This window comes from Bos taurus, chromosome 3 (genome assembly GCF_002263795.3).
Source record: "Bos taurus isolate L1 Dominette 01449 registration number 42190680 breed Hereford chromosome 3, ARS-UCD2.0, whole genome shotgun sequence".
In the NCBI taxonomy this organism is placed as follows: Eukaryota; Metazoa; Chordata; class Mammalia; order Artiodactyla; family Bovidae; genus Bos; species Bos taurus.
Genome location: NC_037330.1, coordinates 119,957,393 through 119,973,075, shown reverse-complemented (window position 1 = coordinate 119,973,075; position 15,683 = coordinate 119,957,393). Strand labels below are relative to the sequence as shown.

General features: G+C 66.7%; 1 protein-coding gene and 1 long non-coding RNA gene across 2 annotated transcripts; one reads left to right on the top strand and one right to left on the bottom strand.

Annotated features, from left to right (window-relative positions):
• Positions 1–2,843: 2,843 nt before the first annotated feature.
• On the top strand, positions 2,844–4,320 carry LOC132344960 (uncharacterized). Its single transcript, XR_009494051.1, has 2 exons — positions 2,844–3,818; positions 3,952–4,320. It is a non-coding gene; the product is annotated as an uncharacterized lncRNA (long non-coding RNA).
• Positions 4,321–6,015: 1,695 nt separating this feature from the next.
• RNPEPL1 (arginyl aminopeptidase like 1) lies at positions 6,016–14,795 on the bottom strand. The gene is made up of 11 exons (XM_024990323.2): positions 14,149–14,795; positions 11,399–11,539; positions 10,817–10,968; positions 10,317–10,433; positions 9,940–10,175; positions 9,620–9,733; positions 9,142–9,254; positions 8,779–8,887; positions 7,504–7,734; positions 7,288–7,430; positions 6,016–6,886 (listed from the first exon to the last, which is right to left on the bottom strand). Exons 1-11 carry the CDS (start codon positions 14,686–14,688, stop codon positions 6,626–6,628), a joined length of 2,157 nt encoding a protein of 718 aa, XP_024846091.1. The 5' UTR covers positions 14,689–14,795; the 3' UTR covers positions 6,016–6,625.
• Positions 14,796–15,683: the final 888 nt, after the last annotated feature.

The following is a 15,683-nucleotide window of genomic DNA, read 5'->3' as shown; positions in this document are numbered from 1 at the left end:
ACGTCGACCCGCGGACTACAAGTCCCAGCATGCTGCGCTGCCTCCCACAATGCACTTCTCCCAGCCCCAACGCGGGGGTGTCTGGGAGCCAACGGGACGCCCTCGGGAAGGCCGGCTGTGGGCCGTCCGGTGTCCGCCATCGCTGCGGCTGTGTGCTGGGGTCCGGGCAAGTGTGGCAGCCCCAGGACGGCCGTCCCAGGCCTGAGAGGCCGGCTGCGGTTAGACGCCCTGGACCGTGAGTCGGCAGGCGATGAGGCTGGAGCGTAGTGCCGGTCCCCAGACGGCCGGCCATCTAGATGGTCCTGAAGGGCTGGCCAGTGACCCGCTGGGCTTGCGGTTGCAGCTCAGGGCCGCTTAGTGCTGCGGGTTGGTGAGGGCGCCGACTTCAGGATCTGCTCGAGGAAACTGCCCTTCCCCGGGAAGGAGGGCAGGCAGCCACCCTGACGCGTGTTCTCCGGCTGCCTCTCCAGGCCTGCTTCGCTGCGGCTGGACCCTTCACAGAGAGCCGCGCGGGGGCAGGTGGGGAGGGCACAATCCTCGGACAGCTCTCTGCTACCACCTGGAGCTCAGATTTTGCGTCCCCAAGCCGTCTTTGCCCAGCCCCCGCATACGCAGGGTGGTCAGATCAGATCCCCACAGGCCCTCCTGCTGATGAGCCTGACCCAAGAACGCCCGCCGACCTTGCTCCAGAGCCTCCAGTGTGAGGCTGTGACAGCTGCGGCTCCTCCCTCTGAGGCCCCTATGGGGCCTGCATGAGGAGCAGCTGCTAGTGGTGGCGTGACCTACCTCGATCCCACCAGGCCCCAGCCCCTTGGTTTGGGGGCCTAGGGTCCTCATCTCTGCTGAGGTTCTGGAACCTCAGTATCATCTGACATCTCCCCCTGCAAAGCTTACTTCATGACAATTTACCCTGAAGCACTGACTCCAACAGGAGATGTTTTATGGCAGGCTGGATGCTGCACTCTAGCTGGAGGGAGTCAGGAATGGCCCAGGAGCTGCCTCATGTGGATGTCCTAAAGGATGAGGGGACGGATTTCACTGCCCTGGGGTGTTGGGCAACTGGTCTGCTTCAGGTAACACGTAAGGGTGGTTAGCAGATGAGCTGGGGCCAGCCCAAGAACTGGACTCCAAGTGGAGGCCTCTGCTGGGCCTCTTAACCCTGGCTTGCAAGCTCTGGAGAGCAGGTAGCTTCCTGTGGGCACATCAGTGTCCAGGGCTGGGCTTATGCCCAGACAAGCGGCAGGAGACAGTTGGTTTGTGGCAAGGAGCAGCCCACGACCGTAGGGACGAGTTTGTGACCAGCACTGAGATGGCTGAAGGCAGCTGTCCTGTCGGCCTGCCTGGCACAGCTCCTCCTGGGCCACACTTACCCGGGAGCCCTTCAGGGTCCCATTCCCCACCCCCTGGGTGTGAAGATGATCCACTGGCCAGTTAGCAGTACTCTCCTCTCACTCCTGGGCTCACCCCACCCACCCCCACACCCCTGCCTTGTAAGAGTGGAGCCTCTGGCTGGTGGGTAGAAGGAGGAGTTGGAAGCAGCCTGGACTGGGGAGATCACCAGTTCTCAATCCCAGTCTCCAGGCCCTGAGATGGGCAGTTACTTAGTCTGATCTCGGCCCTCAGTGAGGTGGGAACATCAGCTCCACGTCACGGCAGTGTTTGATGGCACAAATGAGATAGCGGGAGGCCCCGTGGAGCTGAAAGGACTGACCTGGGGCCCCTCAGGTGAGGAAGCCTTGCTGGATGCGCAGCAGAACAACAGTGTTTGGGAAAAACACCTCGAGGTGAACTTGGGTTAGACACGTTCTCAGTTTCACGGTGCATCTGAATTGCAGGGCACGTTCAGGCACGTGCCGCACCAGAGGCAGCCAGAGGATCTGCCCCAGTGTCCTGGGCCTGCAGGCGGCGGGGCTCCTGTCCCTCTGGGCCGGGCCTTCTGTCTGGGACTCTCTTCCTGAGGGGACAGGACAGGTGAGAGGTCCCCCAGCAGAGCGAGTCCTGGGCCACGGGACCAGCCCCCACCACGCCTACTGCAGCAGGGCTGGAAGTCACCTAGGCAGGGTCACTGGGGGCTGCGTCCCGCGGGGTGGCTGTCCAGGCTGTGCTCCGGGCCCGTGTGCAACTACAGCCCCGTGGTGCAGGGCCCGGGCCGGGCTGAGGCTTGTGAGAAACAACCCTGGGCCCAGGCTAGCGGCCAGTTGGTGGGGGTCATGGCCCTAGGCTGTGGGGAGCAGTCGTGAGCACCAGGGACGTGGACTGCTGCCCTGTGGGGTGGTGGTAGCTGGTGGCGGGGAGGAGTTCGGAAGCGTGGGCCTCTCTCCTGCCCGTCTGGAGGGTCCAACTGAGCAGCCATCCCGGGAGGGCCAGAACGAAGGCCCCTGTGTCCTCCTGCGGCCCCATCAGTTCACAGAGTGGAGGAGGGGTCCACCCTGCGAGCCGGAGGGTCGGGCTCGTTTCACAGCGACGAGACGTGGAGTCTGCATGGGCCTCACGCACCTCAGCGGTAGTTGTCACTGTCCCGTCTTACGACGAGGAACCTGGACTTAAACGGGAGGCGGCGGCAGCCCAGGACCCCACAGCTATAGATGGACAGAGCCAGCATTCCGAGGCCAGGCAGGCCCAGGTCACTCTGCTCACTGAGAGGAATGGATGCTTGCAGGGCAGGATTTTAGATCAACCTTGGGGTTTTTCAACCTCGTTACAAATAATAAATGTTCTTGTTGGAGTTTCCGCTTGTTGCTCCACAATGGTCACGTGTCCTTATGTTTTATTACTAACACGATACCGATAATTTCTAATGTTGACTCCCGTCCCTTGGGATGACCATTTTTCCAAAGTGGTTTGTTTTCTGCAGCGTGGGTGAGCTGTCACATTCATTTCAGGTCGTGGAGCCTGTGCCTCGCCACTTGCTCATGCGTTTTTGAACAAGGGAGGTTTATCCAGGCCTGGCCGGTGGGCGGCTGTCCTCTCAGCACACTGCCCATGCCTGTCAGAGCCCCTCTCAGACGCTGGGCTGGCCCCGGGGGCAGCCATGCCATGCCCTGCAATTGCCCTGCCTTGGCCTTCATCCTTCCAGGGTCTGGTCAGGGATTATTTAGAGAGAAAGTGGGAACAAAGAAACCTGAACAGCTGACATCTGATAGCTCTTGGTGAAACAGCCTTTGTCAGGGAACACACCCACAGGTGGGTTAGGGGGGCTGCCCCCGGGTGAGGTGGCCTCAGGTGGCTTGGTCTGGCCGTAAGGGCTGATGGGCGGCTGTGGGGCGATGGCTAAGGGAGGGAGGGTGGCCTCCCAATGCATGGAGGAAGGGGATGCCTCTGTCAGTTTGAGCGTCGCTGTGCGGGTGGGTCATGACCCCAGGTCTGGGGCGAGCCCCACTTCTTTTCCTGTGTACTGTCCCTTCGTGGGCCGTGTGCTGATGCTGAGTGCTCTTTGTCTGCTCTTCCAGTCCATGACCCCTCTTCTTTGTGACCATTCTTCCTAGTTTTCATTTTTTAAGAACTGTCCCTTTAAAAACTTCCAGGCTTTGAGAGGTTCTTTGGCCCAAGTCCCGGTTGTCTCACAAGTGTCTGTTCCTGGTTTATTTCAGCGCCCCCCTCCGTGCACGTGGTTGAGATGTCAGCGCCACGGCTGTAGCTCCCTCCTCCACTTGCTGTTCGCTCTGTCTCCTTGGGATCAGCTTGGCGAGTGTTGGCCCTGCCGCACGTGGTGTACACTCTCCTGGGCGGGCGCTCGACTGGGTGGGCCTCGTCTTTTACATCTGACATTCCACTCAAGGCACCTGGCCTGAGAGGGGCCTGGCCACCAGGAAGGCCCAGTAAGATGGGGGAGGGGAGCGGAGGCCTCCCAGGGCAAGGGTGGATCCCCAGGGTGAGGCCTGAGGGGGACGCGGTCCCTGGACTTGAGGCCGCGTGGGCTCTCCACCCACTGTCCCACTTTCCTGACTCCAGCAGGTCCTGTGCTCGTGGCCACCATCCTGGCTCCACTCTCCCGCCTGACTGCTCCCTCTCTGCCCCCAACACCGTGCCCCCAGCCCCTATGGTGGTCATTACTGCCGCTGGCGGAAACCCCCCACCCCACGCGCCTGGTGGGAGTGGCCGTGTAGGGTCAGTGTGAATGCTGTGGACAGGTGTGGCACGTGACCCCAGTGAGTCCGATTGCCGTCTGAGCCCCCCACACCCCCCTTATTTCTGCTGAGATGCTCTTGTCCATCAGCCAGGGGCCCTGAGGAACCAGTGACGGGAAGCCCACCCCCCACCACCTGGCCTGAAGTGGACCCGTGCCACAAGTGAGAAATAAACCTTCGCTGTTTAAAACGCCGGCACGTTAAGAGTGTTTCCTTGTGTGGCCGAGGCTCAGACATCAGCCCCAGAAGAGATGAGCGGCTGTCAGGACACAGGACACGGGCCTGTGGTGGGGTGGGGGCTGCTGGCAGGGGCCCCATACCACTGGAGGCCGTGGTATGCAGCCGTGAAACATCTGGTAAGACTCAACCGTGATGACTCACGGGGCAGATGACGTCCAGAATAACTCGCAGGTCTGGTGGAAGAGGTTGGGAAACCTTGGCAGCATGCGTGGGTCACAGGCTGCGTTTGGCAAGATACCACGTGGGAGAAATTGGGCTGAGGAAAACATTCCTGGGTTTGCAAAAGCTGGGAGGAAAAGGAGTGGAGAAAGGCAGGAATGTCCCGGAGGGGAGGTTAGAGCCAGGATGGACTGTGGTGAGCATGCCGCCGCGGTGTGGGGGTCACCCCAGGGAGGCCGTGGGCTTGCCTCTGAGCCTCCCAATGTCAGGTGGGGCCGTGGGGGGCGAAATGTGGCCCCCGCCTGCCAAGCTGGGATTGGGACTTCGGGGGACCACATGGCTTTTGAGGGCTGAACTGCCAAAGAAACCAAGAGCCTAGGACTAAAAACTGTGACTGGAGACCTGAGAACAGCCATGGCAGGGAGGAGGCTAAGGAAGCAGGTCAGCCCCGTGGAGGGCTTGGCCAGAAGATGGGAGGACGGGCCCTTCCCGGGGCACAGCAAGGGCTGCAGAGAGCCCAGGACTCAGGGCCCCAGGCCCGCGGGCTCCAGCACTGCTGCCGGTGGAGCTCCTGGGCCCCTGCTTGCCCTGCACGGGGCTCCCTGTTCACCACGGTGGGGTGCTGATGCTCCCCGTGTCTGGGCTCAGAGCAGCCACGGTGCTAGGACAGCCCCTGAGAGCCAGGGCCACGCCTGGGTGGGCTTGGGTCAGCTCCCAGGGGGTGGGGGGTGTGGCAGGGAGGACAGTCACTGGGGCTCTCACGACCTGGTGGCTCCATGCGGCGGCCCCACCAGCCCCCGTCCTCCAGCGCCTCGGCCCCTTCAGAACGGGGTGGCTCTGTGACCGGGTCTCGCCAGTGGGCCAGCTGACAGGTCACTTGAGTCTGCGCGTGTGATCCTGGGGGAGACTCTGCAGCGCTAAGTGGACCCCCAGCAGAGGTGCCGCCCCAGGAGCCTAGCCCCGTGGGCGGCCAGGGGGAGGGGGCCCGGACGCTACCCTGGTCACTGCGGTACGCTGCTCCCGGCACCCCAGCTTGGCCGTGCTCTGGGGCCATGCCCCCAGGGAGGCCAGCCCCACCTTCCCCTGGGCCAGTGAGGGCCGCAGCCCCTCCGCTCCATCCCCCCAGGTCACACTCAGGCCTGCCGCTCGCCTCTCCCTTCACTCCAGTTTGGGAGAAAGGCCCACAGCGGGGCTGCTGACAAGTGCCCCTGGCTTTGGTGTTTGGGGATCCTGGGGGTGGCAGAGGGGCTGGAGACGTCGGGGGCAGCTGGTGGCTGGTGCTCGGACCCTGGTGGGCTGCAGGGCAGGATGTGGGGCCTCCTTGTGCAGAGCGGGACTGTCAGGAGGGGCCGGATGCAGGCGAGAGCCCCCGCCTCCGGCTGGAAGCCTGGGTCAGAGGACAGGGCTGTGATCAGCTCCAGACCCCAAGCCACGGCTGCTGGGCAGCTGTGCAGGACAAGAGCCGGGACGGACAGGCCGGGAGGCAGTCTGCAGAGTGGAGGTTTAATGGGACAATGGCGGTGACCCCGAGCGGAGGTCCCCCCGGGGGCCCAGCTTGAACCCCGGGGCTCCCGGGCCTCTCCCAGCAGGGGGCCCTATAAACAGCACCGGTGCCCGCCTCCCCGCGTGTTATTGCTGCCCTGGCCCCGGGCCTGGGACCCTGAGTTCCCTGAGGAGCTAAGGCTTTCCGGGGCCCCCTCCCCAGGGACATCCACCGTCTCTGCGGCGCCCTGTCCCCCACGGGGAGAGCGTGGGCATGTCTGCGTCCTCATCCCTCGGGCAGGGACCGAGGGAGGCTGCCGGCCCCAGGGGCAGGGGGTGGGGTTCCAGGGCTCCGTGGAGGCAGGCGTGCGGGGCGGGCGTGGCAGCCCAGGCCCTCCCGGCAGGCAGGCAGAAGGCACAGTGTGGCGGTCGCCGTCGACCCAGGGCAGCGCCTGGCAGTCAGTGTTGAGACAGGAGGGCCCGCAGTGCAAGAGCGCTTGGGGTGGGGTGGGGGGACGGGTCCACAGGCCTCGGTCGGCCCTGGAGAGGCCCCGGCAGAGCCCCCCAGCCAGGCCTGGGGCCCAGAAGGCACAATCGTGGTGTCTGGGAGGCGAGCGCTAGGCAGACACGTTGACGTCCCTGAGAGAGATGGTGCTGCTCGGGGCCTCATCCCCGAGCAGCAGGCCCGGCTCCGAGTCCGCCGCGGCCCCGCCTGGCTCCGCGCCGGGGCCCAGGCCCTGCGACAGGATCTGCTGGATGGTCCGCCGCAGGTTGGGGTGCAGCCGGCCCTGCGTCTGGTAGAAGACCTCCAGGGCGAAGGACTTGAGGGCGCCGGTGCACAGGTCCTCGTACAGCGGGATGGTGTACATGCGCGACATCTGTGGGTGGCCGCCGGTCACGGGGCGCCCTTCCCTCCCCTCCCCCGGCCCCCACGTCCTCTCCTCCCCTCCCCAGGAGACTTGGTCTGCAGGGGCCCTGCCAGGGCACAGGCCTGGGGATCCAGTGACCCTTAGGCCTTAAGGAGCTCAGATGGCCCCAGAGTGCATGCCCTGCGGTGAGACCCCAAGACTCTGCTCCCGGCTTGACCACTGGCCTTGGGCACAACCTCCCTGAGGTCTGCTGGGGTCTAGGCCCCACCCCATTCTCTGGGCCACCCAGCCTGAGTGGCCGGGTCAGCGGAGGGCAGGGGTTGCCCAGCCTGAGTGGCTGGGTGGGGAGAGGGCAGGGGTCGCCAGCCTGGGTGGCTGGGTGGGGGGAGGGCAGGCCTGCGTGGCCACACCTGGCTCTCCAGGAAGCGCCGGACCCTGTGAAGGTCGGGGTAGTAGTCATTGCGGACCACGATCTGCAGCCAGCGGATGCGGATCTCGGCGTTCATGGAGTCCAGCAGTGACGAGTAGCACTTGGACAGGCTCATCACCACGTCTGTTGGGGCCACAGCAGGTCAGGGCCGGTGACCACCGCCCCCTCCTCCCACCCCGGCGGCTGTGGCACTCACCCTGGGGCAGCGGGGACCCGTCCAGCAGCCGGTCCAGGAAGAGCGCCGTCTGGAAGGTCCTCCACTTGGAAATGTCGATGGCGCTGGCGGAGGCGGCCGCCTGCTCCAGGGGCTCGGCGGTCCACAGCTGGAAGAGGGCCTCCACGGGCCGCGTCAGGCTGGATCCCTGAGACAGGTCCGGCTCGGCCAGCGGGGGGCCCGTGGCATTCAGCCAGCGCTCGAACTCCAGCCCTGCAGGACAGACGCCCTCCTGGGTTCCCGAGCAGGCATGCCCGGGAGACTGCAGACCCCGAGGGTGTGCCTGAGGGAGACCCTGCCAGGGTCTGGGAGCCCCAAGGGCGGGGGCGGCCTAGGGAGGCGGGAGTCGGCTGCAGACCGTGCAGGCCATGGCGGCTTCCGGGAAGGGGGCACAGAGCACCGGAGCCAGTGGCCAGGGACCCCCTGCCCGCCCGTGCCTCCCGGGCAGAAACAGTGAGATGCCGTGAGCCCACAGGCGGAGGCGTGGGGTGGGGAGCACCGCCCTGGGAGAAGGCTATTCCTGCTTTGGAGCCCTGGAGCCTGGGCAGCTGTAGGGGCAAGTCCTGCCATCCCTGCCCCCCAGACCCTTGGAGCACTTCCCAAACCTTCCCCAACACAAGGTCCCCAGCCCACACCTCATTGCGCTACCATAAATGCTGACTCCCCTTGAGATGGCAGACCCTTCTCTGCTTCAGCCTAAGCCTTGGACTAGGGGCACCCTTGCGAACAAGCCGGCTGCCTTCAGCCTGCTCTGAGGCAAACTTCCCTCTGCTCCTGGATCCTGCCCCAGGCCCGCTGCACAGTTTCCAAGGCTCTTTCTGGAACTGCCTACTCAGCTCTGCATGTATGGGTGCTCAATCGCTCAGTTGTGTCTGACCCTGTGCAACCGCATGGACTGTAGCCCGCCAGGCTCCTCTATCCGTGGAGTTCTCCAGGCAAGAACACTGGAGTGGGGTGCAGGGCCCTCCTCCAGGGGATCTTCTCGACCCGGAGTCTCCTGTGTCTTCCACGTTGCAGGCATTCTTTACCCACTGAGACACCTAGCCTAATTGCCACCTCCTCCAGGAATTCCCCGGGGCCGCTCCGGGCCAGGAATCGCGCTCTCCTCTCTCTTCCTTCCACATGGTACAGCCTGAGTTCCACGCCAATGAGTGACGGCAGCTGCCGGCCAGACAGAGCCCCCAGGCCCCGTCCCACCCCCGCACCCGACAGGCTGAGGGTGGGCCAGTGAGGACACACGGCCGGTGGGGGCCTCACCTGCCCGGCAGTCCACGCTCTGCTCCTTCAGCTCTGGGAAGAAGGCCAGGAAGGAGTCCAGTAGGTCCTGGGCCACCACGCTGGTGAATTTGTACTTCTCCACGTAGGCCTGCGGGTGGAGTGGACTCAGCAGGCCCGGGTGCGCCACTGTCCCCCTCCCCCCTAGCCAGGCACACACCGCGGGAAAGGGCCCAGCACACAGGGGTCTGAGCAGCAGTGGGCAGGGCCAGGGCGGGCGCAGGGGCGCCCACGGCTGCCACAGGGGCCTGCCAGGCAGCCGAGGCTGGGAGGTGGGAGAGCCAGGAGCCCGGTGACAACCCCGCTCATGGCCCCCACCCCGACCCCCGGGAGCGGACTACTCACTCGGAGGAAGTCGTCAAAGCGCTGGGGGTCCCCGCAGAGCTGGGACAGGTAGTACACGAAGCAGTAGCCCTTCTCGTAGGTGAACAGGTTCATCAGGTGGCTGGGGTTCACGCCTGCAAGGGAAACTGCGGCTCTGGGAGGCGCTCTAAGCTGTCCAGGCCCCCAGGGGTGGGGGCGGGATGGCAGTGGGGCGCTGCAGGGCAGGGGGCACCGAGGGCCCCGCCGCTCACATCCAGATGCCCCGAGAGTGTGTGCGTGGGGGGGCCTGCCCTGTTCGGGGGCCCTCGGTGGAGACCTCAGGTTACACACTGGGGAGATGGGTGCTCAGTGCCCGTGAGAGGCGGCGCAGGCTGCGGAGGGAAGCCTCCCTGGCCCGGCCTCTGCAGAGAAGCCTCGTGGGGATGTAGGCCCCCCCTGGGCTGGGCGGGGGGCCTGACGTCTGCAGGTGACGTGCGCAGGGCAGGGCAGGAACAGGTACCTGGCTCCAGCTTGACCTGCAGCTTGCTGACTGGGCTGTCCTCTCCGAGGAGCTTCATCTGCCTGTGCAGGGCGTCCAGGCGGAAGGCTGTCTCCAGACAGGTAAAGGCCGCACCTGGACAGGCGGGAGCGAGGCCGCTGCCCTGGTTGCTCCCCGCCCTGGGCCCCACCGAGCTGCCCCCACGGGACACACACACACACACACACACACACACACACACGGAGCAGGGACCGCAGCCTGGGCCCAGCTCCGTGCATGGTGCCCGCCCCCACCGGCCCTCCCTGGTGCGGGCACCGCGCACCCCGCCCCGCCTGGCGCACCGTGGGTCTCGGTGGTGATGCGCCGCTGCGCGTAGGTGGCCAGGCCCTCGCTCAGCCACATCTCCTCCCAAGTGGCGTTGGTGACGGCGTTCCCAAACCAGCTGTGGGCCACCTCGTGGATGACGTCGATGACCAGGAACTCGTCGCTCTCCAGGATGGAGGAGATGATGAAGGTGAGGCAGGGGTTCTCCATGGCCACGATGGGGAAGGACGGGGGCAGGAAGACGATGTCATACCTGTGGGGTGCCGGGGTGGGGGGCCGCGGGTGAGCCTTGCCTCCTGCCGCTTCTCGGCGGGCTCGGGGAGGGGGGAGGGGTGGGGGGGTGGTGCACGTGCCCTCTGATCCCTCTCACGGCCGGCCGGGCTAGCAGACGTACCTGCCCCACAAGTAGGGCCCGTAGAGCCGCTCGGCCGCGCTCAGCCACTGTTCCACCGCGCCCGACAGCTTGCTGGTGGCCGTGGGCAGGAGACACGGCTCAGCCCACACGCGGCTCCTGCAATGGGGGAGACGGTGGGCGGGGCCCCCCAGCCCCAGGGCCTTCCCTCTGCTTCTGGGCGTGAAGGCCGTCCGCCTACGCCCAGCCCCGCCCACCGCCCGCCCCGCAGGCCCTTGGCTCCATGGGCCGCGCCCATCCACACGCCCTCTCAGAGCGCAGCAGGTTTGCCTGCAGAGGCACTGCCCAGAAGGAGCAGCACAGGGCGCCGGGGTGCGAGCAGCCGGGGGAGGATGGCCCCTGGGCAGTGACAGTTAGGCAGGGGCAGGGCTGGCCCCACCACGCGGGGCCAGACAGGGTGGCCTCGGAGGCAGGCCGCACACCGGGCCCTGGCAGCGTCTCCTGAGCCTGAACCCCGGGCAGCAAGCAAGAGGCAGGCCTACCTGGGCCCGATGTCTGCGGGCTGGAGGTCCCCAGCCACGAGGGCCACGAGGTAGGCGGGCACGGGGTGCTCCATGTGGAAGCGGTAGACACCCTCCTCCTCCACGTAGGTGCTCTGCGTGGCGCTCATCAGGACCTGCACCCCCGATGGGGCCTGCATCCCAGGAGGCCCCGCCCATCAGGACAGCGTGTGGGAAGCCCCACGCCCCCGTCAGGACCACCCCGTGTCCCCGGTGGGGACCCCACAGCCCAGTCGGCAAGCCCCATATCCCTGCGAGAAGCCCCACCACCTGGGTCAGGCAGCCACACCGCTAGGGACCCTCCCGTCTCTGTCAGGGACCCCCTACGCCGTTCCGGGAGCCCCCAGCTCCTGGCTTGTACACCTCTCATCCCAGTTGGGAGTGGAGGTGGGGCTGGGGGGCTGCCAGGAGCCTTGCGACCCGGCCGCTCTGCCTGCCCCGTCCCTGTATCGGCGTCCCGGGGCTCAGGCCAGGTCTAGGACCCCGACGCGGGCAGGGTGCGCGCCTTCTCAGATGGCCGTCTAGGTGGCAGCTGGGGGGCAGGGCGTGCTGCTGGGCGCTGACCTTGACCACAGCCGAGTAGGTGCACTTGACCGCGGGCGTGTCGAAGCATGGGAAGAAGGAGCGGTTGCAGACAGAGTGGCCCTGGGTGAACACGAAGGGCTTGGCGCTGCCGTAGGTCAGCTCTGGGTCCAGCCACCAGATCTGCAGCAGGTGGTGGGCAAGGGGTCAGCTCCGGCCAGGGAGCCCTCCCTGGGACAGCAGGCCGAGCCCTCCTGGAGACCAGAGCCACAGGCCGACGGCCCTGCCCCGCCAGGGAGCCGTCCCTCAGGCATTCCAGCCCACCACGGCCCCCAGCCTGCCCAGGCCAGCTCAGCACTCCCGTTCTTAACACCACCAAGCATCCTGATGTCTCCAGGAAGGGTGGATGGAGGCCGGGGCCTCCCCAACCCAACTGCAGCCACTTTGTGGGGTCCCGAATCTGTCCCCCACATCCCCTCTGCTGGGACAATGTGGTCACTGAGGCCAACTGGACGGGTCTTCAGTGACCAAGCGCACACAGGTTCCCCCAGGCCCGTGATGGAGGGCCCCCAGCCCCCTGCAAGCGACAAGCCCCAGGATGGCAGCCACAGCTGCTTGCCGCTCGGGACCCCAGACCCAGGACCGCCACTGGGGGCTGTCCGTGCTCAGACCCCAGGGGTGGGGGACCCCAGATCCTAGCGGATGTCCGGGCCTGCAGGGCTGCCTATCCGGTTCCTGCAGACCAGCCAGGCCCCTGTCAGCCTTCATGGACTTCTACAAGACTTCTTTTTGGCTTCTATGTCTCTGTTCTCTGCCCATGCAGAGCCTGCGACAGTATCTTCCTTTTCTGCTGACCCCTAGGGCTGCCCCAGTGTTCGGAAGGCCTGTCTGGGGAGACTGTTCAAAAATGCAAACTCCTGGATCTGACCACAGAGTGCTGGGACCTAGGAACCTGCATTTCACCCCCTACCTCCACCCCCAGGTCCTGGGACAAGCGGCCCCTGGCTCACGCTGGGGACAGGTCCCCGCGGTCAGGCTGCTGGGGACAGGGTCAGGCCAGCAGGCTAGCCTGCTGTGGGCCCTGGTTCCACCACTCTCCGACCACTCTGCTGGTCTTAGACGGACCAAACACATGGACTCCAAGGTCAGGGAGAACCATAGCCTCTGTTTTCACGGCTGTGATGGGAGCCATGCCTGCCAGCTGTCAGAGCCCCAGAAGGCCCCTGGCAGGCATCAGGGGCCAGGCGGGCAGGGCAGGGGCCAGGCTGGCAGACAGCAGGGGCCAGGTGGGCAGGGCAGGGTCCTGGTGAGCAGGGCAAGGGCCAGGCAGGCAGGGCAAGGGCCAGGCCGGCAGACAACAGGGGCCAGGCAAGCAGGGCAGGGGCCAGGCTGACAGGCAGCATGGGCCAGGAGGGCAGGGCAGGGGCCAGGCTGATAGGCAACAGGGGCCAGGCGGGCAAGGCAGGGGCCAGGAGGGCAGACAGCAGGGGCCAGGCAGGCAGGGCAGGGCCAGGCTGACAGGCAGCAGGGTCCTGGTGGGCAGGGCAAGGGCCTGGTGGGCAGGGCAGGAGCCAGGCCGACAGGGCAGGGGGCAGGCGGGCAGGGCAGGGCCCAGGCTGGCAGACAGCAGGGTCCTGGTGGGCAGGGCAAGGGCCAAGCAGGCAGGTCAGAAGCCAGACCAGCAGGGCAAGGGCCAGGCTGGCAGACAGCAGGGGCCAGGCAGGCAGGGCAGGGGCCAGGCTGGCAGACAGCAGGAGCCTGGTGGGCAAGGCAAGGGCCAGGCAGGCAGGGCAGAAGCCAGACCGGCAGGGCAAGGGCCAGGCTGGCAGACAGCAGGGGCCAGGCCGACAGGCAGCAGGGGCCAGGCGAGCAGGGCAAGGCCAGGCTGGCACATCTGCAGAAGCTCACAAAGGGGTGAGGTGGCAGCTGGGGGCTCCTGGGAGTCCTGCAGGAAGCCCGCAGGTGTGTGTCTGGCCTAGGCTCTTCCAGATTTCTCCTTGATGGCTCCTGGCCTGATGCCTTTTCGTCACCCTGTCTATTCACATGCCACAGCAGTGACGGATGGCACCTCCTGGGGCCTCACAGAGCTCCTTGAATGTCGTGTTTTTGGGGGGTTACTGTCACAAATGTGCGGTCCACACAGGGACCCAGGAACCCCCATGCTCGGTCCTGAAAGCACCCCTGCGGTGGAAGGGTGCTGTCTGGGCTGCCCAGCCTTCCCGTCGAGCCCCTGGGCGGATGGCGCACCATGTCCAAATTCCCCCAGAGCCTGTGCATGTCTGCGTTGGGGACACGGGCCAACCTGCCGGAGCACCCACCAGTCCCCTGCGGCCTGAAGCATGAGAGCCGATTCAGGCCCCTCGGTCTCCCACTCTGGCAAGTCTGTCCCTCTTGCCACCCCCAGGGAACAGTCCTCTGAAGACCGGGTCACACGGAGGCCCTTGGTCGCAGTGCCAGGCTCCGGCAGATGCATAGCTTGGCATGTGCTCACCAGAAGCTGCCCCTGTCTCCAGGCAGGGACCCGTCCCTGAACAGCTGAAGGGAGAGGCTTCCCTGGTGGTACACAGTCCCCTGTCCCCGGGACCAGAACCTGGGGGCTCACTCGGTCCGGGGCTCCTAAGGGCTCCCCTGGCACCAGCTGGGAAGCCCCGCCGGCGCCTGGACAGGACTCAGGGGACGGCTCGGGGAGAGCCGGGCTGGCCCCCCTCTGCAGGTGTCGCGGGCGCAGCGCCCCCAAGAACGCCCCCCTAGGCCGGCAGCACGGGGAGAGGCCCCCCGGAAGCAGGACTCACGGCGGGGGCGTCGGTCGAGGTGTAGCGCAGGATGACCTGGAAGGGCTGGTGCGCCTGCAGCTCAGGGGGCAGCGTGACGGTGAGCGAGGAGCCATAGTCGGTGAACGGGTCCACCCTGAAGGCCAGCGGGCAGCAGGCGGGCTCCGCGCCGGGCGCCTCGCAGAAGGCGGGCAGCGGCGGCGGCGGTGCGGGTCCCGGCCCGGGGGCAGCGAAGGCGAAGGCGCAGGGCGGCTCGGCGGCGGCGGCGGCGGCGGCGGCGGGGGCGCGGCGGAAGGCGGCCGAGTGCAGGCGCAGGGCCGGGTGCGCGTCGAGCACGAGCGCGCGGGGCGCGGGCCGCCGCGCGCACAGCTCGAGCACCAGGCAGCCGGCCAGCTCGCGCGCCTCGGGCCGCAGCTCCAGGCCCAGCTGCAGGTGGCGGAGGCGGAAGAGCTGCGCGCTGGAGGCCGAGGCCACGTCCAGGGCGGGCGGCGGCTCGGGCGGCGGGCGGGCGGGCGCGGCCTCGGCGCCGGGCGCCTTGCGGCAGCAGCACTGCGCCGCCATGGCCGCCGCGCTAGGTGAAATCCATGGGCGGCGGCCGCCCGGGGCCGCGGGGAGCGGGCGAGGGGCGCCGGGCGCCGGGCGGCGGGGCGCGGGCACAACAGGAAGTCGCGCCGGGAGCCGCCCGGCCCGGCCCCGCGCCGTGCGCCGCCCCGCTCCGGCTCCGCTCGGCCGCCGCCGCCGGGGGCGCTGTGCGCGGGGAGACCGGGCCGCGGGGGACGCGGGGCCGGTGCTCCGTGCGCGAGGGGCCGGGGCGTCCGCGGCTCAGTGAGTGGGGAGACCCGAGGAGCCGAGGGGCTGAGAGCGCGGCTGGGGGCCGTGAGCCCGGGCGCAGTGCGTGGGCCCGGGGCCGCTGTGCGCTGGGCTGCGACCGTGAACCAGGTGCGATGCATGGGGCCGGAGCAGCCGCAGTGTGCAGGTGGCCGAGGCACGGGGCTGGAGGAAGGAGAAGGCGCGGGGACCCGGGCGCGCTGGAGGTTCCTCGGTCACCCACTGATGGGACACTTGTGTCAGGGAAGTGTTACTCGTCCGTTCCAGAGCCTCAGGCCCGGAGAAAAATGCAATGATTCCCATCACCCTGGCCTGCTCCCCTGTGAGACCAGTGGTCTGTGCTTTGAGCCATGTGGGGCATGCTGGTGGCTCTGGAACCTTGAGACTGTACCCTCAGATGTGTGAGGCTTCTTAAATTGAAATTAAATAGAATTAGAAGTTCAGGCCCTCAGTTGCACTGGCCCCATTTCAGGGTCTCCATGTGTGTTTGGAGGGGCGTGTCAGGCTAGTGGGGCTTCCTCTGTGGCTCAGTGGTAAAGAATCTGCCCCCCAATACAGGAGATGCAGGTTTGATCCCTGGGTTGGAAAGATCCCCGGGAGAAGGAAATGACAACCTACTCCAGGGTTCTGGTCCTGGAGAATCCCATAGACAGAGGAGCCAGGTAGACGACAGTGTGGGGTTGCAGAGTCAGACACGACTGAGCAAGCGTGCATGCATCAGGCTAGTA